Source organism: Neopelma chrysocephalum, unplaced genomic scaffold (assembly GCF_003984885.1).
Source record: "Neopelma chrysocephalum unplaced genomic scaffold, ASM398488v2 Primary Assembly neopelma1_124, whole genome shotgun sequence".
Lineage (NCBI taxonomy): Eukaryota > Metazoa > Chordata > Aves > Passeriformes > Pipridae > Neopelma > Neopelma chrysocephalum.
In genome coordinates, this window is record NW_020897786.1 from 2,531,887 (window position 1) to 2,554,132 (window position 22,246).

Here is a 22,246-nt window from a genome sequence, read left to right on the forward strand (position 1 = left end):
AAGATGTGAACACAAAAGTAACAAAGACGTGGGTGTTTACAGCACTGTGACCTCAGAAGGAGCACCAGTGCAGGCAGAAGTCATCTAAACTCCCCTACAGAGGGCCTACATCAAGTGCAAATGTCATGAGGCTGCAGTTTTGCTTCATTCTCAATGAGCAGCAGGGAAGAGATGATAAAAATTTAGTAGGGGGAAAGGAAACCAAGTAGAGAGCAAGAGGTATGATACAGAAGGTTCTTACAGGAAAAGAAAATCAATATGGTGGTGGGAAATTGGGGAGGACAAAGGAAGACAAGGATCTCAAAAGAGGGCTCAGCAAGAGATCTGACAAATTTGAAGTTACACAAGCTGGGGAAGGACCCTGACGACCATCAGCTAAAACCAAAGATCTGAGGCTTTCATGACTATAAATAATAACTTAAATTCCTTTGGCTTTTTCAGAGGGAGACACTTCAGATGGAGAGGAGGAGGGGGTACATTATTTCCTTTCAAAGGTTAACATGGAGTTGCCAAAATCTCTGACAAGAGATCGATGCTAGTAATAGTTCTTTCAGAAAATGCAGTTAAAAGTGAATCAGAATGGATTCAACGTTGAACAATTTTAATGAAGCAAGTGTCAAACAACAACATCAACTTCTTAAAAACAAAGGAGCTCCAAAGTTTAATTACAAAAACATTGTACAGAAAACTTGGCATCTCAACAATTCCGAACACATTAATCCAGCAAATGGATTCTGTTTTCATATATTTCTCTTAACATTTCTTTAAGTGACAAAAGCATTTTATTCCACTCTTCTCCTTGACACACACTTCATTTTTTACTTCCTTTTTTAATCAGTCAACACTGAAAAATGTAAACTGAAGTGACACTCTGAAAACACTGGAAAGAAAATCCATTTTATAGGGTTAATCAATGTAAATAAGAAGCTTCTTAATGAGACAAAACATCATCTGTCACATCATCAGTGAACAAGAACTTAGTTTTCCCCCAGATGCCTCAGGATGGATAATCCAACTCCCTTCCTTCCCTGTGGGAGAAAGCAAGAGGTTTGTCAGCCCCAGCTAATATCACCTTAAATTTTCCATCCCGTAACACTTGTGTGCTGCTCAGCAAAGTGATGGCTGAGCAATGTGCCACGAGCCAAGAGCTGCCCTGGGCTTCTGCAGCCCTTATTGACAACATGGACGTGTTACAGCCTGGAATTCCACCTCACGTGGAATTTCTGGAGTCTTTATGGGATATGACTCCAGGAATTAGGTAGGAAGCCACAGACTTCAGGGTTTTGTAAATCAACTTTTGGCTATGCAGTGCACTTTGGCCACTTTCTACAATAGTCAAACATCACCAGTTCTAAAAAAACAAGATACACACAGGAGATTAAGGTATTGGTGCTTCTTCTGGAGACATTAACAACCTGTAGGATTTACAACATTCATTATAGAACCCATTCATGTCAACATCAGCTGGTCTCATCTATGTTACAGAAAGCAGAGTCGATGCAGGAAACTGAGGTTCCTTTTTGTGAAGTCTTGAAAGCAAACAGAAGACAGAGAAAGGAGTTTCCTCCCTGAAGGAAGACTTGAATTTACCTGGAAAATCCCTGCTGCTTGGCTACAGCAATAAGCCCAGGAGTCAGCAGAGACCAGGGTATACGATATGTTGACCTGGAGATGGCTTCAGGCCAGCATGAAGTCCATGTGTACAGCATAGGAAGAGAAGAAACTGCTTTTTAATCTTCACAATATTTGTGTCACAGATACATTAAAGTGATGCTGACTGCAACACACTCCAGCAACGAAAGCAACCTCCAATTTACAAAGGGAATTTTAAAAGACATCTTATGGAGAAGCAAAGAGATTGTCACGTGGAGGAAAGAGCATTTCAACCACTACCATAAAGCCCAGAGATGTCCAACAAGTGCTGAGCCAAACCAACAGTTTGACAGGAACCAAAGGGCAGCAAATGTTTTGCATAAGTCAGTGCAGACAGTGGGTGCCTTCAACTTTCACAGGAGGTGTGGTGTAGCTCAGCAAGGTTCCAGGCTCAGGCATGCAGAGCTCTACTTGATGCAAGTGAAAGGCCATTTAGGTCACACTGGAACATGAAATGCTGAATGCTGCAGGCTCCAGGGGCTGTACTTGAACTGTACAAAAGGTGAGAGCACATACAGGCTGTAATGCAGAATTCTGTGGGTCTAGCTGCTAATAGCTTTCTCTGCTCTAATAATTCATGCAAAAATATATGTGCTGCTTCCAGGCACCTGGCTACCCAGCACTGATTTCAGGAGGGCAGAGAAATAAAAAAAAATGCAATCCACCTGCTCATTTCTCTTTTTAGAGAGAACTGTTCTCCCCATGAGATCATTCTCTCAAGAACAAGGCAGTAACATTAAATTAGACTGAGCCACGTATCAGAGGAAGGGCAAGCTTTGTGGTTTTAGACTAAAACAGAGAATCCTATTTATCCCTGCTGAGAAAAACTAACATTGCACTTTCTATCTTGATTTCCACTGACCTTTGTGATAGTAAAATGCTCTGCAAACATTTTCAAGAGATAACAGGAGACTTTCACAGAAGAGCAGGATGCTATGTGCAAGAGAGGTGCTCAGAGAGAAGGAGGAGAGAGGAAGTCTGTCTCAGAGTAGAATCAAGTCACAAAGCATCAGCCACAGCCAGTCCCTAGCAGGGAGCAAACTCACTTTGTAGAAATTGCAGGCTTAACACAAAAAACCCCCAGGATTCTGCTTAGGAAAAGCTTATATAAACATAGCAGGCAGCATAGGACAAGACAGTGTACCAAGGAAGGCTCCCTGTTACAGCAGAGAGCACAAGTGCTGCTATCCAGGACTGCAAGAATCAGTGAACCAGATCAAAAGAAGAAAACAAGTGAAGGAAGGTAACCCCACAGGATAAACATGAAAACAAAATAAAAAGACACTAGAAGACATCAGGCAATATAACACATCAAAGTTATTACTACAACACGTACGCTGACTTCATTTGACGAGCTGAGATTTCATCTCCACAGCCAGCCAGTCCACAGAACACAGGCACCCTCACACCCAGCAAAACTCATCGAAAATGTACATTGCACAGAAGTTGCATGCTCGGAAATGTTCACACAGAGGACAGTTCCAAGTGTTTAGTGGGCGGTGTCCGTGGCTTCTTAAGACCTTTTAATGCATTGATCTGTTTGTCTCCCTGACAAACCACACGGGAAGGACCCAGGACAAACCTGCCATCCTCCCTCCCAACTCTAGTCTTTCCCTCATGGCTTCTTATTCCACACTGGCCAAAAATATATTTGTAAAGCTTCCCAGGGTCACGAGACCTGCAGATGAAACAGAAAATAAGTGTTAGAAGACTACAATCTGCCAGGACTGAACAGGCACTGTGACGTTATTTTTTGGATGTTTTATCTGAAAACACAACGTTAAGTATAGCAAAGCAGCCTATAGAGACAAAACTGAACTGAGTTTCTGTTTCCATCCAGACTGCTAAATAACAAAACCCTTCCTCTCTTCTCCCCATATGGTGTGTTTGCACAAAGAAGTTTTTACCGTGCAGTACAGAAAAACCAAAGTACTCACCAATTTAGTCATATATTCCCTAAATACAATGCACTAAGCCACCAAAAAACACCTCAGATCTGTGAAATACAGTTGTTTTCAGGAGTATCATAACAGTTTTCTGTGGTATTGATATGTAATGTGTCTCAACCTCAAAGAGAGACCATTTGGTTGACAGAGATGACATTCAGAATTAATATACTTCATATGCATGTTAACAAAGGCACACTGATGATGACAGTTTGTTGATACAGTTTATCATGTGCCAGGTGAACCTTTCTATACAAAGCTTCCTTGTTTTCTAGGGAATCTCTACCATTTTCTAGGTTTGTATACAACAAAACCCAACCTTCTTCCTTCCAAAATTGTCAGAAAATATAATCATTGCCAAGTGCAAGTCAGTGTGATTAACAGTCCCAATGAATTACTTGATCATTATATTTAGTTACATGCATGTCTTTATATAGTGAAACTAGGTGACTATAAATCACATTTTTAATTACTTCACACTGTTTTGCTATTGAAAAGAGGAAAGGTCTTCATGGGAAGGGGAAAGTGAAAGGAGAACTATTTTTCAAATTGAAAGTAGAAACAAGAATTACAATTACAGCCGAATCCAGTTTATCCAAGAAAATTATACTTGCATTTTTAGGAACACAAAGTGTCCAACATTTAGGAAATATGAAGTCATCTGACAAGAGAATGAAAGTCTAGATTTTAGCAGCCTTGAGATACGATTTCTCTGGCAAGGTGCTTAGAGGACAAATATCCATTTCAGGGCCTGGCACGCCCTTCTAATAACTGATGGATGAGAAACTGCTTTCCCCTCTTATCCTTTCTGTAAAACCTCCCCTCCCCCAGTTCTCTTTCTGAGCTTGAGTGCTAATTGAAAACAGTATACGAAAATGAGGAGGTTGATGAGCTGCTGAAAAATCCCAGACCTGGATCGACAAGCTGTTCCCTTCACAAATAGCAGCAGTAAAGGCACTTCTTTATTCTGCTGGGAGCTCAGTCATCTCTTAGAACTACAGTCCGTTCCATCTGGCTACCCTCTGGAAGGACAATGATCTTCCAGCTTAAGCCACACTATAATGGGAAATGTGTAATTAACTGTTCTACACAGTATCACAAAAGGTCAGAATCAGAAAGGATGAAAAGCCCTGTCTTCATATTTGCAGATGGCACAAGGCAGCTGTATTTGCATTTCTAAACACTATTCAAGACATGTACAGTAGATCTCTACATAATAAGTGCCCAAAGAATGCAGGTATGTACTTTGTTAAAACAGAAATGGGCAAACTCCTCGTGGCTGCCTGGTGCTGTGCACCATGGGGAAGTGGGGGAGTAGGAGGTGTGGGAAATGCAAAGCAGCACAGTAATGCAGAAAGACTGGTATTTATTTCTTTGTAGATTTGCTTTTCTACTCTGTTCTCTATTACAGTTTCCTAAGCTGTTGAACAGGAACAAAAAAATACAGAATCATGAGCTCAATAATAATCTATGCAAAAGCCACATGAAATTAGAGTCTCAGCAAATGCTATGTATAGCCCAAACCATACATCAGTGCTTCATTTACATGTAAACCTTCATAAACAGAAGAGCTGTAGTATAGGTGCTATAGAGCAAGTAGTTGCAGAGTATTTTCAGTTTATAACAGAGTTGAGCTCCCCTGTAACTCTTGAGACAAATAAAATTTCCCTGTAGCCACCAGATTCTACAATTAATGCTGAATTTTTCTGGTTTACTTCACTCGAGAAAAGAACCTCCCTCTAAATTAGTCACCCTGTTACCATTCTGTTAGTGCTTTTACTCACCTCATACAAATACGAAAAGATTTTGGAGCTAAGGGGAATTTCAGAACCCTTTAATGCCGTTGGATACTTTCAACCCCATTTGACTTTCATTAAGACAACTTTCTCCTGCGGCTTTGAGGAAGAAACCTTTTTGATTGTACAATGTGGTGATCAGCACAAGAATCAGCGTCAGAACAGGTGCCAGAGGTACAGAGGAGCTGCCAGGAGCAGCCTAAGAGGGAACACTTACCCAGTCACTAGCGCTCCAGCCTGTTCACCACGTCCCGGACTGTGGCAATGAGGTTCTCGTTCTCCTGTGGGTTTGCCAGAATAATACTGTGCAGTCTGTTCATATAGGAATCAATAGTTTCCATCGTGGGTGTTTCCCCGCTACCTATAGTTAAGGCAGTAAAATGAGCCACAGGGTATTTCCATGACCACAGCAATTCCAAAAAGTTCACACCAAGGGTAATTTGTGCCAACACGCCAACTGCTATAGGAGGTGATTTTGCCATGCACCACCTCTTGTGACAGATTCTGTAAAACAATGTCCTCCTAACTCCACAAAGTGAGTAGTCCCAAGGATATGAGGACTAATGAAGCATGGTTCTCTTTGATTTGGGTCTCACAGTTGATTATAACAAACTCTCTCAGCTGGTAATTCGTAGTATCTAAGTGGATTCTCTGGCAGCTGACAATACAGACACAGCCTTTCTTTTAATCAAAGAACTTGCAGGTCCTGTCTTTTCCATTTAGTAACATTTTCATAAAACAAGTCAAGTAAAGCAAGGACTGAATGCGTGTCTCACTTTATTAGGAAGAGTAAGAGCAGTAAGAAAATAAATGTCACGTTGAAATAAAGCACTGACGCTACACTTCCCCCTGTGCGCATTAGAAATATTTCATTATCCACTACAACAAAAGCTCAGAAACAGCCAAGAGCACAGAACTATCACAGCAGGCCACGTGTTCTGAGTTCACAACATGGTATACACATAAGCAGTGAAATTTAACCTGCCAGACAGTCTTACCTGGTAGCGGGACTCCGGCGAAGCTGGTGGTGAGTGCCTGGCGCAGGGTCTCGAGGTGCTGTTGCAGCACCGTGTTGCGGCTGCGCTCCTGGATCACGTCCACCTCCAGTTTCTCCACGGCAGTTCTCATGCTCTCCACGTGCTTCTGCAGGGCAGCATTCCTCTCCTCAAACTCCATGTTGGACTTCCGCAGCTGCCGCAGCTCAGCTTCCCGGGCTGTGAACATTGACCCATTCCCAGGGAGTCAAAAAACTATTAAAAACATATCTAGGATGAATGTTCTAGAGTGCTCAACTGATGGCTATAAATGGTGCAGCTTTGGTTTATAGATGAAAAGCATCATATCATAGAGTGCCAATAGTGCCTACAGTAGCACTGAAGTAGACTTAATTTCTAGAGAGACAGACAAATTAGAAAACATTCAAAGCATCAGAATGGAAGTGAATAGGGGAATTGCTTAGGGAGGAAGATGGCAAGACTAATTTCAAATGCATTCAGAATGACAGAGCTTAACAGCAGTAGTAAGAATCCTACAAACAAGATACCAGTTACAAAAATACTTTTCTACAGATCATTGCGAAAAGTAACTGAATCTGAATTCTGGTCCATCAAGAAAGTCTCCAGGCAAAAAATACTAAGCTCTTGGGACATATAGCTATGAAAAACAGAGTAACAGAAAATGTATCAGTGGAATCTTCCACATGGGGGGGGGGAATAAAATACTGCTAACCAGCCTGAACCATCATCATGCTACACTTTAGGTATTTCTTGGAGCTAGATGATCTTTAAGGTCCCTTCTAACCAAGGCTGCTCTATAGAACAGCAGATCCAGCTTGGACTGCCTGGAATAAGAGCAAAGGGAGCTTAAACATCAGAAATATTCTCTAAAAAGACTAATTAGGGAAGACAAATCCAGAAAGAACTGCTTTGCAGCCCCTGTGTTCATACAGAGGGGTAAGATAAAAGCAGAAACTGTACCTAAGTCATTACCTGAGCTGAGATGGGAGAGTGCAAGGACTCTCCAGCCAGGCAGCATCTGGCAAAACCTCTAGAAAAGCAAGGAAAGGGTCCTGCAAGAGTCTGACTTACCTTTACTATGATTCAGGAACTCTTCTGTGAAGATTGGAATATCAAAGACAGATCTCTCCTTTGTATCTGCTTCTTTCTGCAAAAGAAAGAATAATAACACAGCTCAATGGTTTGTTTTCAGCAGTTCATTTAACTGTTTTGATCATGAAAATAGAAGGGCAGGGAGACCAAAAACTGAGGCAGATAAGAAGCTGTATGGATAAAAGACACTTCCAGCTTCTACCAAAACAAGCCAAAGGGTATGTCTCAGCTAAAGATACAGGTTTAATCACAGCCAAATACCACTATCAAGAAATATCATGTAACATACTAATATACATCCTTTCACCCTAACAACATTACACACGAGACTGATTCAGTTTTAAAGTTATCTGAATGTTTTTATATTTTCCACCATCAACCAACTGACACATCCTGAAATTGTCTATACAGAAATATCAACAAACAGGAGACAGAGGGAGCAAAATGCACAGCAAGTTTCATGATTCTTGGCCTTTCACCACCAAAGCAAAAAACCTAAAACACACTTTTAAATCAGGAAATGCTCTATAACTTAGTCAAAAAAGCCCTAAAAAACTCAGTTTGACTCAAGGCAAACCCCCCCCACTATAATATGCTTCAGTCACCACTTCTGCGTGTCAAAGGGCAATTAATGCTTACTTTACCTCCTGCACTGTTATTGGCAAAGCCAAAGCAAATTTGGTTTGATAAACTGCAGCAACCACAATCAAGCTGTACCTTAACACACAAAGTTAAGCATGCAAGAATGTCTGTGGAGAACCAAAGCTTTTCAAAACTCTCCAACACCGCGGTTGACAATGAGCCACAAACTCATGGCCCAGAACTGGAGTGTTACACATGATTTGGTGCCCAGCAGACAACCTAAATGTTTAACAGCTGAGAAGGGAATTCTGGCCCCTGAGCTCAGAGTATCATATTGGTGTCTGCCACATAAAAAGGCTAGAGGGGGTGAGCTGAATGCCATTTGGCAGTCTACCAACCAGGTACTCTGTCTTTACCTGAAGAGACAGACTGTCCATTGATTGCTTTTAAAGATAAGCTGACTTTTATTGTCTGGTAGAATTACAGCTGAGGAGCTCTGTATTTACTGAGTGAGAACTCAAACCTCACTTGGCATGGATCAACTGAAGACACACTAGAAACAGGCAAGACTAGAGGAAGGGGTAACAAACCTGCCCAGCTCTCAGAGGCACAGCAGGGCTTTGCTTTGGGTTCCTGATCACACGTGCTTTTCACTGAAGATTTTATACATGCTGCTACAGGGAAAATGTCTCAAGAGTACATATTTAAAAATGAGAAGTCATGTACAGAAATGTGAAGAACGTATTCATTTTCTCTGAACACTGCCTAGATGGCCAGGAATTAATTTCACCCCAAAATCTAGGATCTCAACATTAATGTGCACTAAATGTTGGCAGGTATGAAGCTTGGTTAGAACACTTACAGAACACCCATCTGAAACATTCTAATTCATGCTTGCCATTGCTACCTGGATGCAAAGAGGCATTGGCTTGGATCATCACTGGCTCCTAGAGAACAGATGGTGGAGGAGAGAGTACTACAAAGAGGAGAGGGTATTCTATTGACAGCCCTGGGATACAGGTTCTTCAGGTAAAAACCAGGAAATATTAAGGCCATTAGATGAAACTGTTCAGCTTCCAAAAGGCAACCAAGAAATTCTACCAAACAGAAGCGTGACAATGAAAACCATCAGCACTCTCCCATTGCAGAACACATTACCCAGCACGTAAAAGAGCCTCCTGAGAACTCTCAAGTACCTAAGCCACTCTGAGGTTCACTGAAGATTAAAATCATAAGGCTTTGGTTACCACCTATTGAAAAGGCTCCAGTCTGTTCAGGTTATGTGTCTTTCAGCCATTCCTCAAACCAAAAGAGAACCAAAATTGTTTCTATTGTTTGCCTTAAACAAGACTGATATACTTCCAGGTTGTCAACAAATGGTTATTAAAACTGAGGTTGAACTTGGAAGGTTCTGGAACAAATCAGATTTGAAGTTTTTAGAGACATGGTGAAGCATGGTAAAGAGAAAGCTGAGATTTTGGGGGGTTTAAGCTCACCCTTCCTGGTATGGTCAGGCTACAGACAATGGAAGGAACAGATATAATAAATATACTACTTCATTAAGTGTTCTCAGAGAAGACGGTTTTCTTATGTGCTCCTACTACAGCAGCCATTTCCCTGTCTTCAAAGGTTGTAGATACCACCAGGCAACACCTGATCTCCTTGACATGTGCACAAAACTTTGAAATCTTACCACAAAGAAGTGTAACAGTCTGCATGAAGATAGACCCTACTTGGAATCCAACAGCTTGAGGAAATAAAAAATACCAGAACAACAGAGAAGAATTATCAAGGATTTCAGTCACTGCTGATGACAACAGTTCCAGTGTATACTGCTATATGTTATATGTATGAAACTAGAATTTGGAGGAAGAAAAATGTTCATTTCATGCCCACAGATGAGCTCATGAGACAGTACATCCATGTTTTTCAAGTCTATATCGATTACAAGTTCTCTCTCATCCTTTAGTTATATTATAATTCATATTTGAATTGCCCATTGCAATACTTTTTAGAGGTCATCTCTATATGTACAATGTTTAGAATTACTTCAACAGTGACTCACAGAAACTAAATCATGAACACTGAAGTGGAGTAAGGGGAGGAAAGAGGTTTCCTTGACCTTATTTTCTTATATTCTCTCAAGACATAATTTAATCAGCTCATACCTACTAATCACAAACAATGGAACAATAGTCAATGTGGACAGGAGAAAGCAGCAAGACAACAAAAAGCTCTAGTCTCACTTCCAGCAACAACTTGAGTACATATTTCAAAAGCAATCTGAGTTTTTTCTGCTTATTCCTGTATAGGATTATAATACTTGACTTCCTTGCACAAAGGATGTGAAAGCACATTAGGTGATAAGCATGTGGGATTTTATAATATAAAGGTGAAAAACACCAAGTAGTCAAAGGCACAGTTTCAGAGAAGGATGTCTAACATGCTGTTAGTTCAACTATGTCATGGTGTTCAACTGTATCTGAGGAAGCTTAAAAGTCCCACAGAGTGAGGAGGACTCCATTTTAACTACATTTATGATGTGAGATACCAGCAATGATGGCTTAAGTGAGAAGGATAAGAGATAAGACTCTGAATTTGTAGTTTGCCACCTGTATAATTTAAAGGTTATGCAATAGTCACAGTCAACCTAGAACCTGAAGCCTTCAGTAATGTGTTTTTATACAATTAAAGAGAAACTTTGATTCAGTAACTGTAGAATCAGAAAACTTGGGGACCACATATTTCTAAAAGTTCATCTTACTGCAATTTCCTTTAAAAGTTAATACAAGGCATACTAAAAACATCCTACCAAAGCATTTTCCTGAAAGTGAAACTTATTTTCCTGCAGGTTGACAAGACCAGTAGTTGCCTCTCAGCAGTGCACAGCCTTGTCACTATTGTAATAAACACATCAGAAACCAACTGGATTGCTTTCCCAAGGCAAAAAGCCTCACAGAGAAAAACAGATCTTTCAGAAAGCCCTACTGCTTACAAGTGAAGAGGCTGTGTATAAGCAAGATTTTTCATTGCTCTTGGTTTGCAATTTATCGGTAACCATGAAAGAAGCTCTGTGGCCCCAGGTAATACAACCAGAGAAAGCTGCAGCATTTCGAGGGGAGAGAGACCACAGTCAACCAGGATGCACAAAATTTGTTACATGTCTCACCAACTTCAGCAAGGGCATCTTATCTCCAGATATTATCACTCTTTTTCAATATTTACATATGCAGAAGGAGGGGGAGGGCAGGAGGAGGTTTAAGCCAAACGTTTTCCAATTATTGGTTGCTTTACCCATTTTCCTCAAGGAAGACACAAGCACTTGTGTTGCTGCAGAAAATCAGTACCTCAAAACAGCCACCTCAAGGTGCTAACTTGGCAGATTTATCAGGGTCTCAAAATTCTCTGCTTTGAAAAATTTCTAAATAAAAATTCTGCAAGTTGAACCTCTAACACACCAGGTAAAGGCTCAATTATACTGACTTGCACCCAGTGACTGACTTAACATCACAAACAGACCCTTAACAAAACAGACCTGTGTTTTATGTGTACCCTGTGTTTCACTTCATCTTAGATCATTCATACGTGCCCAAGACTTACCAAATTTAGTTTTCATCACACTAGTGAGTGTAAGAGTACTCAGTTGTTTCTAAACTTTTGATCAAAACCTGCACAGAAAGAGGAAAAATTCACTCTTCTGATTAGGGTTTCAACTGGCATAAACTGGGGTCTGACTTCACTGGCAGTTTTTGTCACCTGAAAATCTACCCACTGATGTTAAATGTAGAATGAAGAAACTTACCTCGTGATCATGAGCTGGCTGTCTTGCTCCATCTGAAAAAGAAAACAAACAACAAGTCTCCCAAAATACACAAGATTTGAGAAAACAAGAACCAAAGAACTAAAGCAGTTACACAACCATAATCACACAACAGTTCTAGACAAGGCAACTTGTGCAGCTTTCCTAGAAAGTCAACAGAAGCTGTGTCTAACTTTGATGCTTTCGGTGCACATCCTCCAACACAATCTAGACACAGCTAAATTTACATAAATCTAATCACTTTACACACAGCTGATGTAAATGTCATAGAAAGAATAAATTTGCTTTTTAATAAGCCTTTAAGGTAAAGGCTTTAAATGAGTGCCAGGGTATATGACTAGCTGGGAATCTTCTGTTCTAGCTCAGCACATGTTTCTGTCCCATTCAATACCTTGTCGGTGGGATTTGCCTTTTTGTCTGTCCTGTGCTTTCCTGCTGAAGACTTTGTAGGCTTCAGTCTTCTGGTACTGCTCCAGCTCCCGCATGTAGCGCTCCTTATCTCTGTCTGCTTCATCGAGGTAGCGCTGAAACAAAAAAGCCCAAGAGTTTCAGGGAGTTTCCTCCCCTTCGGGAAGAAGGACAGAAAAACAACTTGTCAGATGAAGTTCTGATCCACGCCACCTCTGCAAACAGGAAAGGAGTGAAGAGACAATGAGAACGGATCTGAGATGCAAAGACATAAGATTTCTGGATAAAATGGCTGTATTCTGGTGTCCTATTTTCTCTTTTTTTTTAGCCAGCTAACTATTCTGTTAACTCTATTTTTGTTAGAGTTAGGAGTAATTTGCTACTAAGCTGCTCTGTTTAACTGAATGCTACCTAAACACTTCAGAATTCCTTTTCTGTGGCCAGGATTAAGTGCTGCCAAACAAGAACACCTTATCAGATGATGCTTTATGGTTCAGACCTGTGACAGTGGGGTTCCAAATATACTCTTGTTTTCATGCCTCACGGACAAAAAGCACCACAAAAAGCACCACCACACACTTGGCACATCTGAGAGGTGAACAAAACACGATGGCTACTGCCAAGAGTAGCATAAAGGTAAGAGCCTGGCTTTAATTGATATAACCTGTCCTCATTTGGGTTGATAGACACCTTTCTTATTGGGCTGAAGGTATTTCACACATCTGCAGGACAGAATGAGCTTCCCTGGAGACTTCTTTAAGGGAACTGATGAACTGAGAAACATTTAATGAATGGTCACAATGCTTACTAATGGTATCCTTGCAAGAAAAAAGTTGCTTTCCCATTTTTTTCCTCCTAAGGAGTTTAAAATGCAATGAATGTAAGTATTAAATCAGACTGAACCTTAGTCAGCCTGGTATGACTTACTTTCATTAAGTCATCACAACAATAGATATAAATTATAAATTCCATGCATTTGCAACACTGTTTTGACCCTGATGAGGACAGTGTTAACATTCTGGAGAGCAAATCCGGTGATGCTGGGCTGGCTTTGCTTTTGGACATGGTATTCTTCCATGAGATATTCTTTTTTTCCATCTCCAGCAATGTGTTGCTGAAAGGGCTCAGCAGTCTTCCCCTGACCTGCTCTAAGTTAGAGACTTACAGCTTTACTCAAGGACAGATTCCCTGGGGATTTAAAAAGCAGTACATAGAATAGAGATCTGAACTCCATTTCCTTTTTCCTGGGTTAAAAATCTGCCTCAGGCACGATAAGAATATGTTAAAGGCAGGGACTGAGGGGCAGAATGTCTTTTTCCCTTCTCTCCCAGCAGACATTTCCATCAGGAGTATGTTACTGCAACACATCCTCTCCACAGATCTAAGTTTCAAACCTTACTTTAGGGCAATCCTGATTTTTCTCCAAGGAACATCACTCTCACTGTCTGTTACCAAATCAACTGCTTTGCCTTGCCACACATTTTCCATTATGGTTAAATCACTATCCCTATGCACCATTTTATATCATCTCTGCATACCTTGTACTCTACAAGCTTAGTAAAAAGCAACAAAAGAAAATCTCGTTTTTTGAACCATCTCATTTTTCATTCATAAAAACTTTAAAGTATTACCTTACCCTTGAAGTTCTTTTGGGGGTTCAAATATCCTGATCAATTCATATGAGAGCATCAAGTTGCACTGTGATTTAAGAACTGCTTTGCTGTAATATCTAACAGGCAATCAGGTGTGGATAGTAAAACATCCATTAGCAATTAACCCATTAACAAGGTCCAGTCCAGAAGGCATTAAAGGGCCAGCCCCAACATGGCCTTGGTCTTCATTCACTTATCAGACAGTGCAGAAGGCCACAGTAGTCCCAATTAGAAAACATCACATCCCAAGGCTTTGACCTTACAGGTCTCAGCTGTATCTGAGTTGAGCACAGCAGAGTTACTCCAGATGGATCCCATAAACTGTGGGATGTCTCATTAGAGCAATCCCCCCGTCCTGAACATATTCTGGCATTACCTAGAGGATACAGTTCTCCTCAAGTCACACCTGGATGAGATGCTATGGCCCTACCAAGGTTTGTCATTTGAACTCTGGAAGACCTGTGCCCCTTATTTCGAAACATCCTCCTAAACACAACCTCAGTCAAAAGCCTATGTTAACTCCCTCACTAAACAACAATATTCCCATTTAAGAGTAATCATAACCCAACAAGGAAAAGGGAGCTGAATGGTACCCGTTTCTCCTCAGGAGGCAGTTTACTCCACTCATTGCCCAGCATCCTGGTGATCTCTGGGAAAGGGACTTCAGGCCTCTTGGCTCGAAGCTGCTCCCGACGCTCGTTCATGAACCGCACGTACCCTGTGAGGGGGGATTTGGGGGCATTGCTGTCCCTGAGGGGTTTCTTCCTCTTCCTCCCTTTGGCCCAGCCTCCTCGTTTGGTTCTCTGCTGCTGCAAAATGAAAACAGAAGACAATTCAGACTGGATGAAAATAACCACCTCTGGAAAAATAAACATTCCTGTCTCACACAACTTCACCAGGAATATGTTGCTGCAGCACATCCTCTCCATGGATGCAGGCTCTAAACCTTACTTTAGAGGAATCATGACTTTTCTCTAAGCAAACCCAAAGAAGTCACATTATGAAAAGTTCTTTACAGTATCCACAGGGACAACAAAATATCATTGGCATTAACTTGATTGTAAAATCAAAAGAATTGATAATCCATGACATGATCATCTTAGCAAATGCAACTGCAAATATTTTTATTACTTGTTTGCTTGTTTAAATTTATTTTGGTTTTTAATTATTCTCACCCTCCCAGTCATTTACTGAAGTATCATTTTTGGAGAGATTTTGGGTATTACTTAACAGTTGATAACTAGTTATTTTGCCCCTTCCAAATTGTTCTCCTTCATGTATAATGTGCCCAAAATGTGGATGTAAGGACATTATACAGGCTTTTCTATTCTCATCTGTTCTGTAGGCTTTCTTTCCCACTAATCACCTCCAATGGAGCAACCAACAAACTCCAAAGGAGGGAATATTGTAAGATTTGCCTGGGGCACACTGTGAGCTCACAGGAATAGTATCATTATCATTCATCCTCTTGGCTTCATACTATTCCTACAGCAATCTCTGGACAACACTATTTTCTAATGTTATGTACACACAACTATTTTCAGTACTTCTAATCTTTCCCCAGATCAACATGTTCCTGCCATCACATTAGTTTTAGTTTCCCTCCTGGAATTTTACTACATGATTAAAAAAGGACCTCACAGCTGAAAACAAACTACAAGGAGGAATATCAACTGCATCTATCAATAAAAAAAAAAAAAACCCAAACCACTTTCTTGTTAAACTTCAGCTCCTTCACTATTTAGTACCAAAATTCAGTGCTCTTCTCTGCACATTCTAATTGCCAGCTCTCCTTGGCTATCTGTGTGCAGCTGGGCAACACAGGAGAAAACCAGGGAATGAGAGGATGAAAATGGCACACAGTGAAAATATGTGATCCTGTAAAAAAAATTCTGAGTAGGTAAGACAAACCAGAATGACAAAACTCCACATCTTTGCTTCCTTGAGAAGCCACAATTATTTCATCTCACCTCCTCCTCAGGCTTCTGCTCAGTGGTTTCAGCAGCATTAGAGGACTCATTTTGCAGCTGCTGAGCCTGTGACAAGTCCTCCACCAAATCTGGGTTATTCACAGGCTGTGAAGTTCCACCACTGAATGAACTCTCCGAATTAGCCAATCTGAAAAAGCACATAAGAGCAGAACAAAAAATTTAATCGTCATATTGCTAAATCACTTCCTCCCTAATCTTCTAAAACATGCAGAAATGTTGCAAATATATTCATTCTCACACTAGCAAGAAAAAAGGGATTTTAAAGTGATTTTTGAAGAACTGGCTGTTCCATCCAAGCAACTGCTATAACTACCACAGCTACCATAGGCTTTCAAAGACAATTTGATTTTTGAAGTGTTATTTTGTTTCATTTTTAGTGAAGTATTTCATTATACACATAACTGTCAGTCAAATATATGTTTGGATCAGACACCAGAGAGCATGAATCCACCCTTCTTCAAAAATACCATAAAGAATTTGAAATGAATAGTTTCATCATCAACCAATATACACCTTTTGGGATGTGTTTAATTTATTCCTCCACAAATACATTTACAGGTCTGTGGTTGTGTATGATTTTGGATTGAACTTTATTCCACGTAATCTCCTGCTGATACATGTGGGTATTTAAAACACAAACATGACGAGCTCCCAACAGGCTCTGGAATGGCCATTATTAAATTTTGCTGCAAGAGCTGTATCAATCTACCTTCCTCCAAGAAAGGACAAGCTGTCTCGAGGCAAAAACAAAAGCAAGCCCACAGAAATATTCCTGAAAGTAGACTGAGAAATGAGCACACATTCTGGGACAACAAACCCCTGGACAGTCTCACCACTGTGCTCAGTGGGCAAATTAATAGAAGATTTTTGCAGTCATCTCAGATTCTAAACTCTTCTTGAGCCAGGCTAAAGATAACTCAGCCTTACCCAGTTACATTTATGAAAAGTCCTTTATAGCACTGTATGCTTCAAGTCTCCTTTGTTCATTTACTCCAGTCTACAGCTCCTTGTGTCTATGGGAAATTTTAAATATTCAAAATAACCGTTCCTGTTAATGCAGAGTACAGCTACACAAATTTGAGCTACATTAACACAATTGTTAGTTGAATGCCCATGGGAAAATTTGTCTTTGGAGAGAAAAGCATATTTTTATTACTACCATCAGCAATTGGGGCATAATTACTGGTAAAGACACAAGGGCTGGGGAGATCCACACCTGACTTTCAGACACCAGGATGAGTTGATATTACTAACAATTAGAGAAGGAGAAGGGAAGAGGGCACACACCCTCCTGTAAGTAGATTTGGTATGTGTCAAACTGAATGATACAGTTCTGGATTCACTTTTATGGTTTGAAGAACATTTCAGCTTTCCTATGCATTCCCTCTTGGCATGGAAGCTCTCTAAATGACACATCCAGGAAAAACTTCCATGTGATGCAGCCATTTGCAGAGAACACTGATGAAACCTCAGCTGACACATCTTAAACACAAGCCTAATCTGGACATGGCTCTCATTTGGCATCAGAAAGTTTGAAATTCCAGATATATAAATCCAAATTCAGACCCACTTGAAGCCAATGTGTCCATGTTCATTTTTACACTGCTTTACCTGCCTACAAAGCCTGAATTTTGTTGCTTGGTGCTTTGCAAAACCGAAAGGAAGTTTCAAGTACACAGCAAGAATCCCACGTATTCTTAAAAGACAACTTCTTCTGGCTTTGTAATTTTAAGAGGCCATTGTTGCAGTCTGTAAAAGCAGAGTCAGTCTGGCAAAAATGAAAGTCATGAGACTCAGTGGTTTCCAGAGATCAGTGATGAACAGTACATCTTTAATGGAAATAAATTGAAATGACTACAGTCCACAGATACATCCTCCCTCTCTGCCCCCATCATGTCCCTTGTCTTAGACTAAAATCCTAGAGATTTACCTTTTAAAGGTAAGAGAGATTAAAAAAAAGTTTGTGACCATTTCCGTCAGTTCAGAAGAGTCCTGGTTTCTCCTAAACAGAGTCCTGTGATGTTCTATCAAGGCCAAGGAAATGTCAAAAGATTGATTTTTGTTGGGTTTGTTTCTTTTCTGTTAAAAAATTACCTATAATGCCCTCCTTCCACTGAAACAGTTTCCCTGGCAAGTCCAGACATAGTATCTACCAGCTGAAGGTGAAAGAGTTGCTTACCCAGTTACATTGATTTCACCACCTTCCTTAGATCCATCCTCATCTGTAAAAAGTGGAGGAAGATTGGAGCCAGCTACCAAGTTCTCCATAGCTCTGGGGGAAAAAAAATTAAGGTAAGAAAGGTTAAAGTATCTCATTGTTTCTCTTCAGCAGCACTTCAGTTCAAACATCCTAACATACCACAGATCTCTTTACCCCATAAGTCAATTGGCAAGTCATGGCTGGTTGGCTTCAGAACAGATCTTGTGGGCAGCTGTGCTTAAGGTCAGAGAAGAAACATCATAAATGATGCTTCAGTTCAGAGTTCCCCTTTTAACAGAGCCCTGTGCCAGTGCCACAGTGTTGCTGGAAATCACTGCAGCGTTCTATTTTATCCCCCGAGACAAATTTTCATTCATCAGACTCAGCACACAGGTACATAGATCCTGCTCTTCCTGTCCACCTGCCTCTTTATTCTCAAGTGTGCCCCCTCACCAGAGGTTTGTGTTGAGCCCAGAAGAAAACTGAAACCAAGTCCCCCTTTGAAGTTTCAAATTAAGGTTGTATTTGATAATTCCTTGTGCACATTTTCACAATTAATCCATGCACACGGTTGTTATTGCTCAGTAAGAGAACACAGCTATGTTAGGAGTATTTTAACCTTTGAGTCCTACAGAACAGTTACAGAAGCAAGTAGTTTAAGGCACTGTATACTTCTCATTCAATACAAACTGCCCCCCAAGTTAAAATCAGTTCCTTGCATGATTGCCATTGGAATTTAAAGTGCGATACGAAATCCAAAGTATAACTAAATTTATTCATCCCTTTTCTCACTAAAACACAAAACTGTTGTATTTTAGTGAAGAAAAAAAATCCCCCAGAAGTCTTAAACTCAATTTAGAATTATGAGTTGCCCATTTTGAAGGGTCATACTAGGTAAATTGCTGTTCCTTCAATTCAGGAGTTGCCTTTGATGAGCAGCCAATACTCAGCTTGAGTGCTGCCATCCCTTTCAGCTTGTACACTTGGGCTTTGGGCTTGGAGGGACTGATGAGAGCTATAATCTTATATGGCTTTCCCATGGATTGCTGTGCTTTCCACTCAGCATTGAAATCTAAGTCATCTGAGACATAAAATCCTGCTCTGTGTTTTTAATATTATATATATTTTCCCACATCCCATCCCAGCTCCAGAGATAAAGGTTTTCTACAGACAAAAGTAATGATACTGCTTCTTGCATCTTACAGATTTTGCAGATCTCTGTCACAAGTACTACATTCACCCTTTTCTCTTCTGCTTCTCCAACTGCCAAGATCCTTAGACCATCCTTAAGAATGGACATTCTTATTCCTTATCTAGTAAATAATTAAAGCTAAGCAGGCTGGTTCAAGGTGCTACAGACATTGACCCCCAGCAGAGAAACTCCCTTTACTCCTGTACAGGAAAAGGTCAACAAGAAACGAAGAAAGCCAATTCCTGCCCTACCATTACAAATCATGGACTGAAGACAGTTTTGGGGGCTCAGCCTCAGAACTGTGGCACAGCTGGAGACTGACCAGCAAAGGGCTTCCAAGGTGCTCAGGCATCTGGAGCACCTGCCTGAATAAGGGATGTTGAGGAAACCAGGCTTGCTCAGGCTGGCAGAGGGGGCCAAGGGCAAATCTAACAGGTGCCTAAAACTGCTGGATGGGAGAGCAGAGACAGCAGAACCAAACTCATTCTATTGGCTTTGCTGGTTGTGTTTCCCAGAGAGATGGGGATGGAGTCTATCCCAGCAGATCCTAAATGCTAAAAGCTGGAACTGACCTCAACTAGTGTTGGCAACAGTCCTGCTCTGAGTGGGAGGCTGGACTAAGATGACCTCCCTCCAGATGTCCCTTCCAAGCAACATCTGCAGTTCTCTGAATCACAGCTCCACATTATGTTTTTTTTCAAATACTGGCATCTTTGACGTGAAAAGGAAGAAAACTCAAATAATATAATACTTTTAGGTAAAGTGGTGAGATATTCTGATAGAACAAAAGATTTTCATTCTTAAAGAAGGCAGCACAAACAATACTCCCCTACATATAGAAAAGAACCTACATCAAGGCTGGGACTTGATGTATCACAAGAAATCTGAAAATTCCCACTAGTTTGAAAAATGAGCTCTTCAGAAAGCTGTTTAGGACAGCTACTAAACATACAACACAAATTGCTTCATGCAGTTGTCAACTAAGAGAGAAATGAAGTTCTGCTTTATGTTACGCAGCCTTTGTTTTGTCAGTCAAAAGTTCTAAATGAGTATTTTCAAAAAAGGAAACTTAAGCATGACCTTCTCTCCAGGTCCTGGTATGTCTGCTCACATCTGGCCCTAGGCAGCAGCTGTAGAGCCTAAGCTCACTTTCAAACTGCAGGGAGGCAGATGGACATCAACTTTAACAACACAGAAACAGAACACAAACACAGGAAGCTGGGAGAACACACACTTATTTTTTTTTTATTTAACCCATATGTTTTAGATATTAACTCTCTCAGATGACTGAGCCACATCCTAAAGAAAATGTAACATCACTGAAGTTACAACGGCTTCTAATAAGTTCCAGAGAGCAAGAAAACAACAGCTCTCCTAAGAACAGATGGGAACCTACACAAGTCTTTCAGCCCCATTTCTCAGGGACAACTCCCTCATACCTTTGCTCCAAAGTCACTATCCACTAGTTTAAACCCCATGGCAGAGCCACATATTTACTTCAGGGATCCAACAAAATGGCCAAAACAATAACCTGAGGAAAAGAACAGGAGTGGGGAAGAAAAGAGGTCACTGCTTCTCAAACTGGAGCCTTTACAGAATTCAGAGGGCTTGAAAAGGACAGTTGGCAAGTCCCATCTAGATCTGTTCTGAATATTTGTGCGGCTTTGTCAATTTAAACTCTGCCCAAAGCATCTCATGTGACACAACTGGCTACATTCAAGGCACAAGAAAAAACATACACTTTGTTTTTTAATGGTTCACACATATATCCTATTTTCATTTTTTAACTATGTCTACCCAAATGCAAAAATAAAACTGAAATTCATGTTAAGCTCTAAACTTTACCAGCTCTACAATTCAGTGCAAGGAAGCATCTCTTCCAAATAAAACTAATTCAAACTAGAGCAGCTCTGAGTTCACTGTACTGCTACACTACTAGGTGTGTTGCAACCACCTAAGCAGGAATACAGAGACTGATTTATATCTTAACAGCAGCATTTGATGATTTAAAAGGTTCAACCAACACACACACACACTAACATTAGTTAAACCTCTTTAGGAGCCTAGAGAGGATCCTATATTATCAAAAATGTGGCTTAATTTATCTTTTTCTTTCCCTCTCTTCCCTCATCAATCAAGGCAAATGAAGACTTCACGATCCAGAAAACATACAACAGTATTTTGCAACTTCCAGTTTAAATTTTTTAGCTGGACACTTTGGTTGCATGCCATAAGAGATAATACTTGTACATAATTGTACAGAGTGTACCAACACAGCTGGACAGAATTACTCAGGAAATGAAAGAAAAACTTCTACAACATAAAGATCTAAGTGCTACTACACACACCAATACACAGGGGAGAATGAAATGGTGAGTAATTAAACACCATTCAAAACCAGAAGTATGCTTAAGCTTTCTTAATTTCTTCTCACATTACCTTTTGTAGGCCCTGACATAACTGATGTTATTCTATCAGGAAATAAAACAGCTGAGTTGTGTTTTGAGTAGACTGAAAGCCACCCTCGGATCAAATTTCTAGTCACATCTGTACAGTAGAAAGGACCAATTAAAAGAAAGTAGTTGTAGAATCAGGATGAGAACAAATCCATGACTGGAGCTAGACAGAATGACTATGGCTGCACTATTAACAACACTACTAGAGGGCAGCAGAAATAAGCACAGGGGTGATGCATAATCTAAAGTTTAAGAGCCTTTTATGCATGCAATGAATGAAAGGTCACAATCAACCTCTTGAAAGAATCAGATCGTTTTACTCCAATAGCAAAAATGTATTAAAAACATGCAAATAATTTCATCTGGCAGACCAACTCAGCACAGCACACTTGCATTCTTATTTTTCAGGAGACAACCAGAGTCAAAGCAGGATGTGTTCAGG

At 40.4% G+C, this 22,246-nt stretch overlaps 1 protein-coding gene across 7 annotated transcripts in view; it reads right to left on the reverse strand.

Moving 5' to 3' along the window:
• Positions 1-580: 580 nt before the first annotated feature.
• HMG20A (high mobility group 20A) overlaps positions 581-22,246 on the reverse strand; it is a 39,116-nt gene continuing 17,450 nt past the window's right edge. For 4 of the 7 annotated variants that reach the window (XM_027698017.1, XM_027698013.1, XM_027698014.1 and 1 more), the window contains 9 exons: positions 18,136-18,228; positions 15,936-16,083; positions 14,559-14,774; positions 12,297-12,429; positions 11,888-11,919; positions 7,483-7,558; positions 6,394-6,609; positions 5,613-5,756; positions 581-3,331 (listed from right to left, as the gene is read on the reverse strand). In XM_027698017.1, the coding sequence (XP_027553818.1) occupies positions 5,620-5,756; positions 6,394-6,609; positions 7,483-7,558; positions 11,888-11,919; positions 12,297-12,429; positions 14,559-14,774; positions 15,936-16,083; positions 18,136-18,224 (1,047 nt within the window). In that variant the 5' untranslated portion in view covers positions 18,225-18,228 and the 3' untranslated portion in view covers positions 581-3,331; positions 5,613-5,619. Of the gene's footprint in view, positions 3,332-5,612; positions 5,757-6,393; positions 6,610-7,482; positions 7,559-11,887; positions 11,920-12,296; positions 12,430-14,558; positions 14,775-15,935; positions 16,084-18,135; positions 18,229-19,920; positions 20,060-22,246 lie in introns of all 7 variants that reach the window. The other 3 variants (XM_027698016.1, XM_027698019.1, XM_027698020.1) reach the window with 3 other exon arrangements.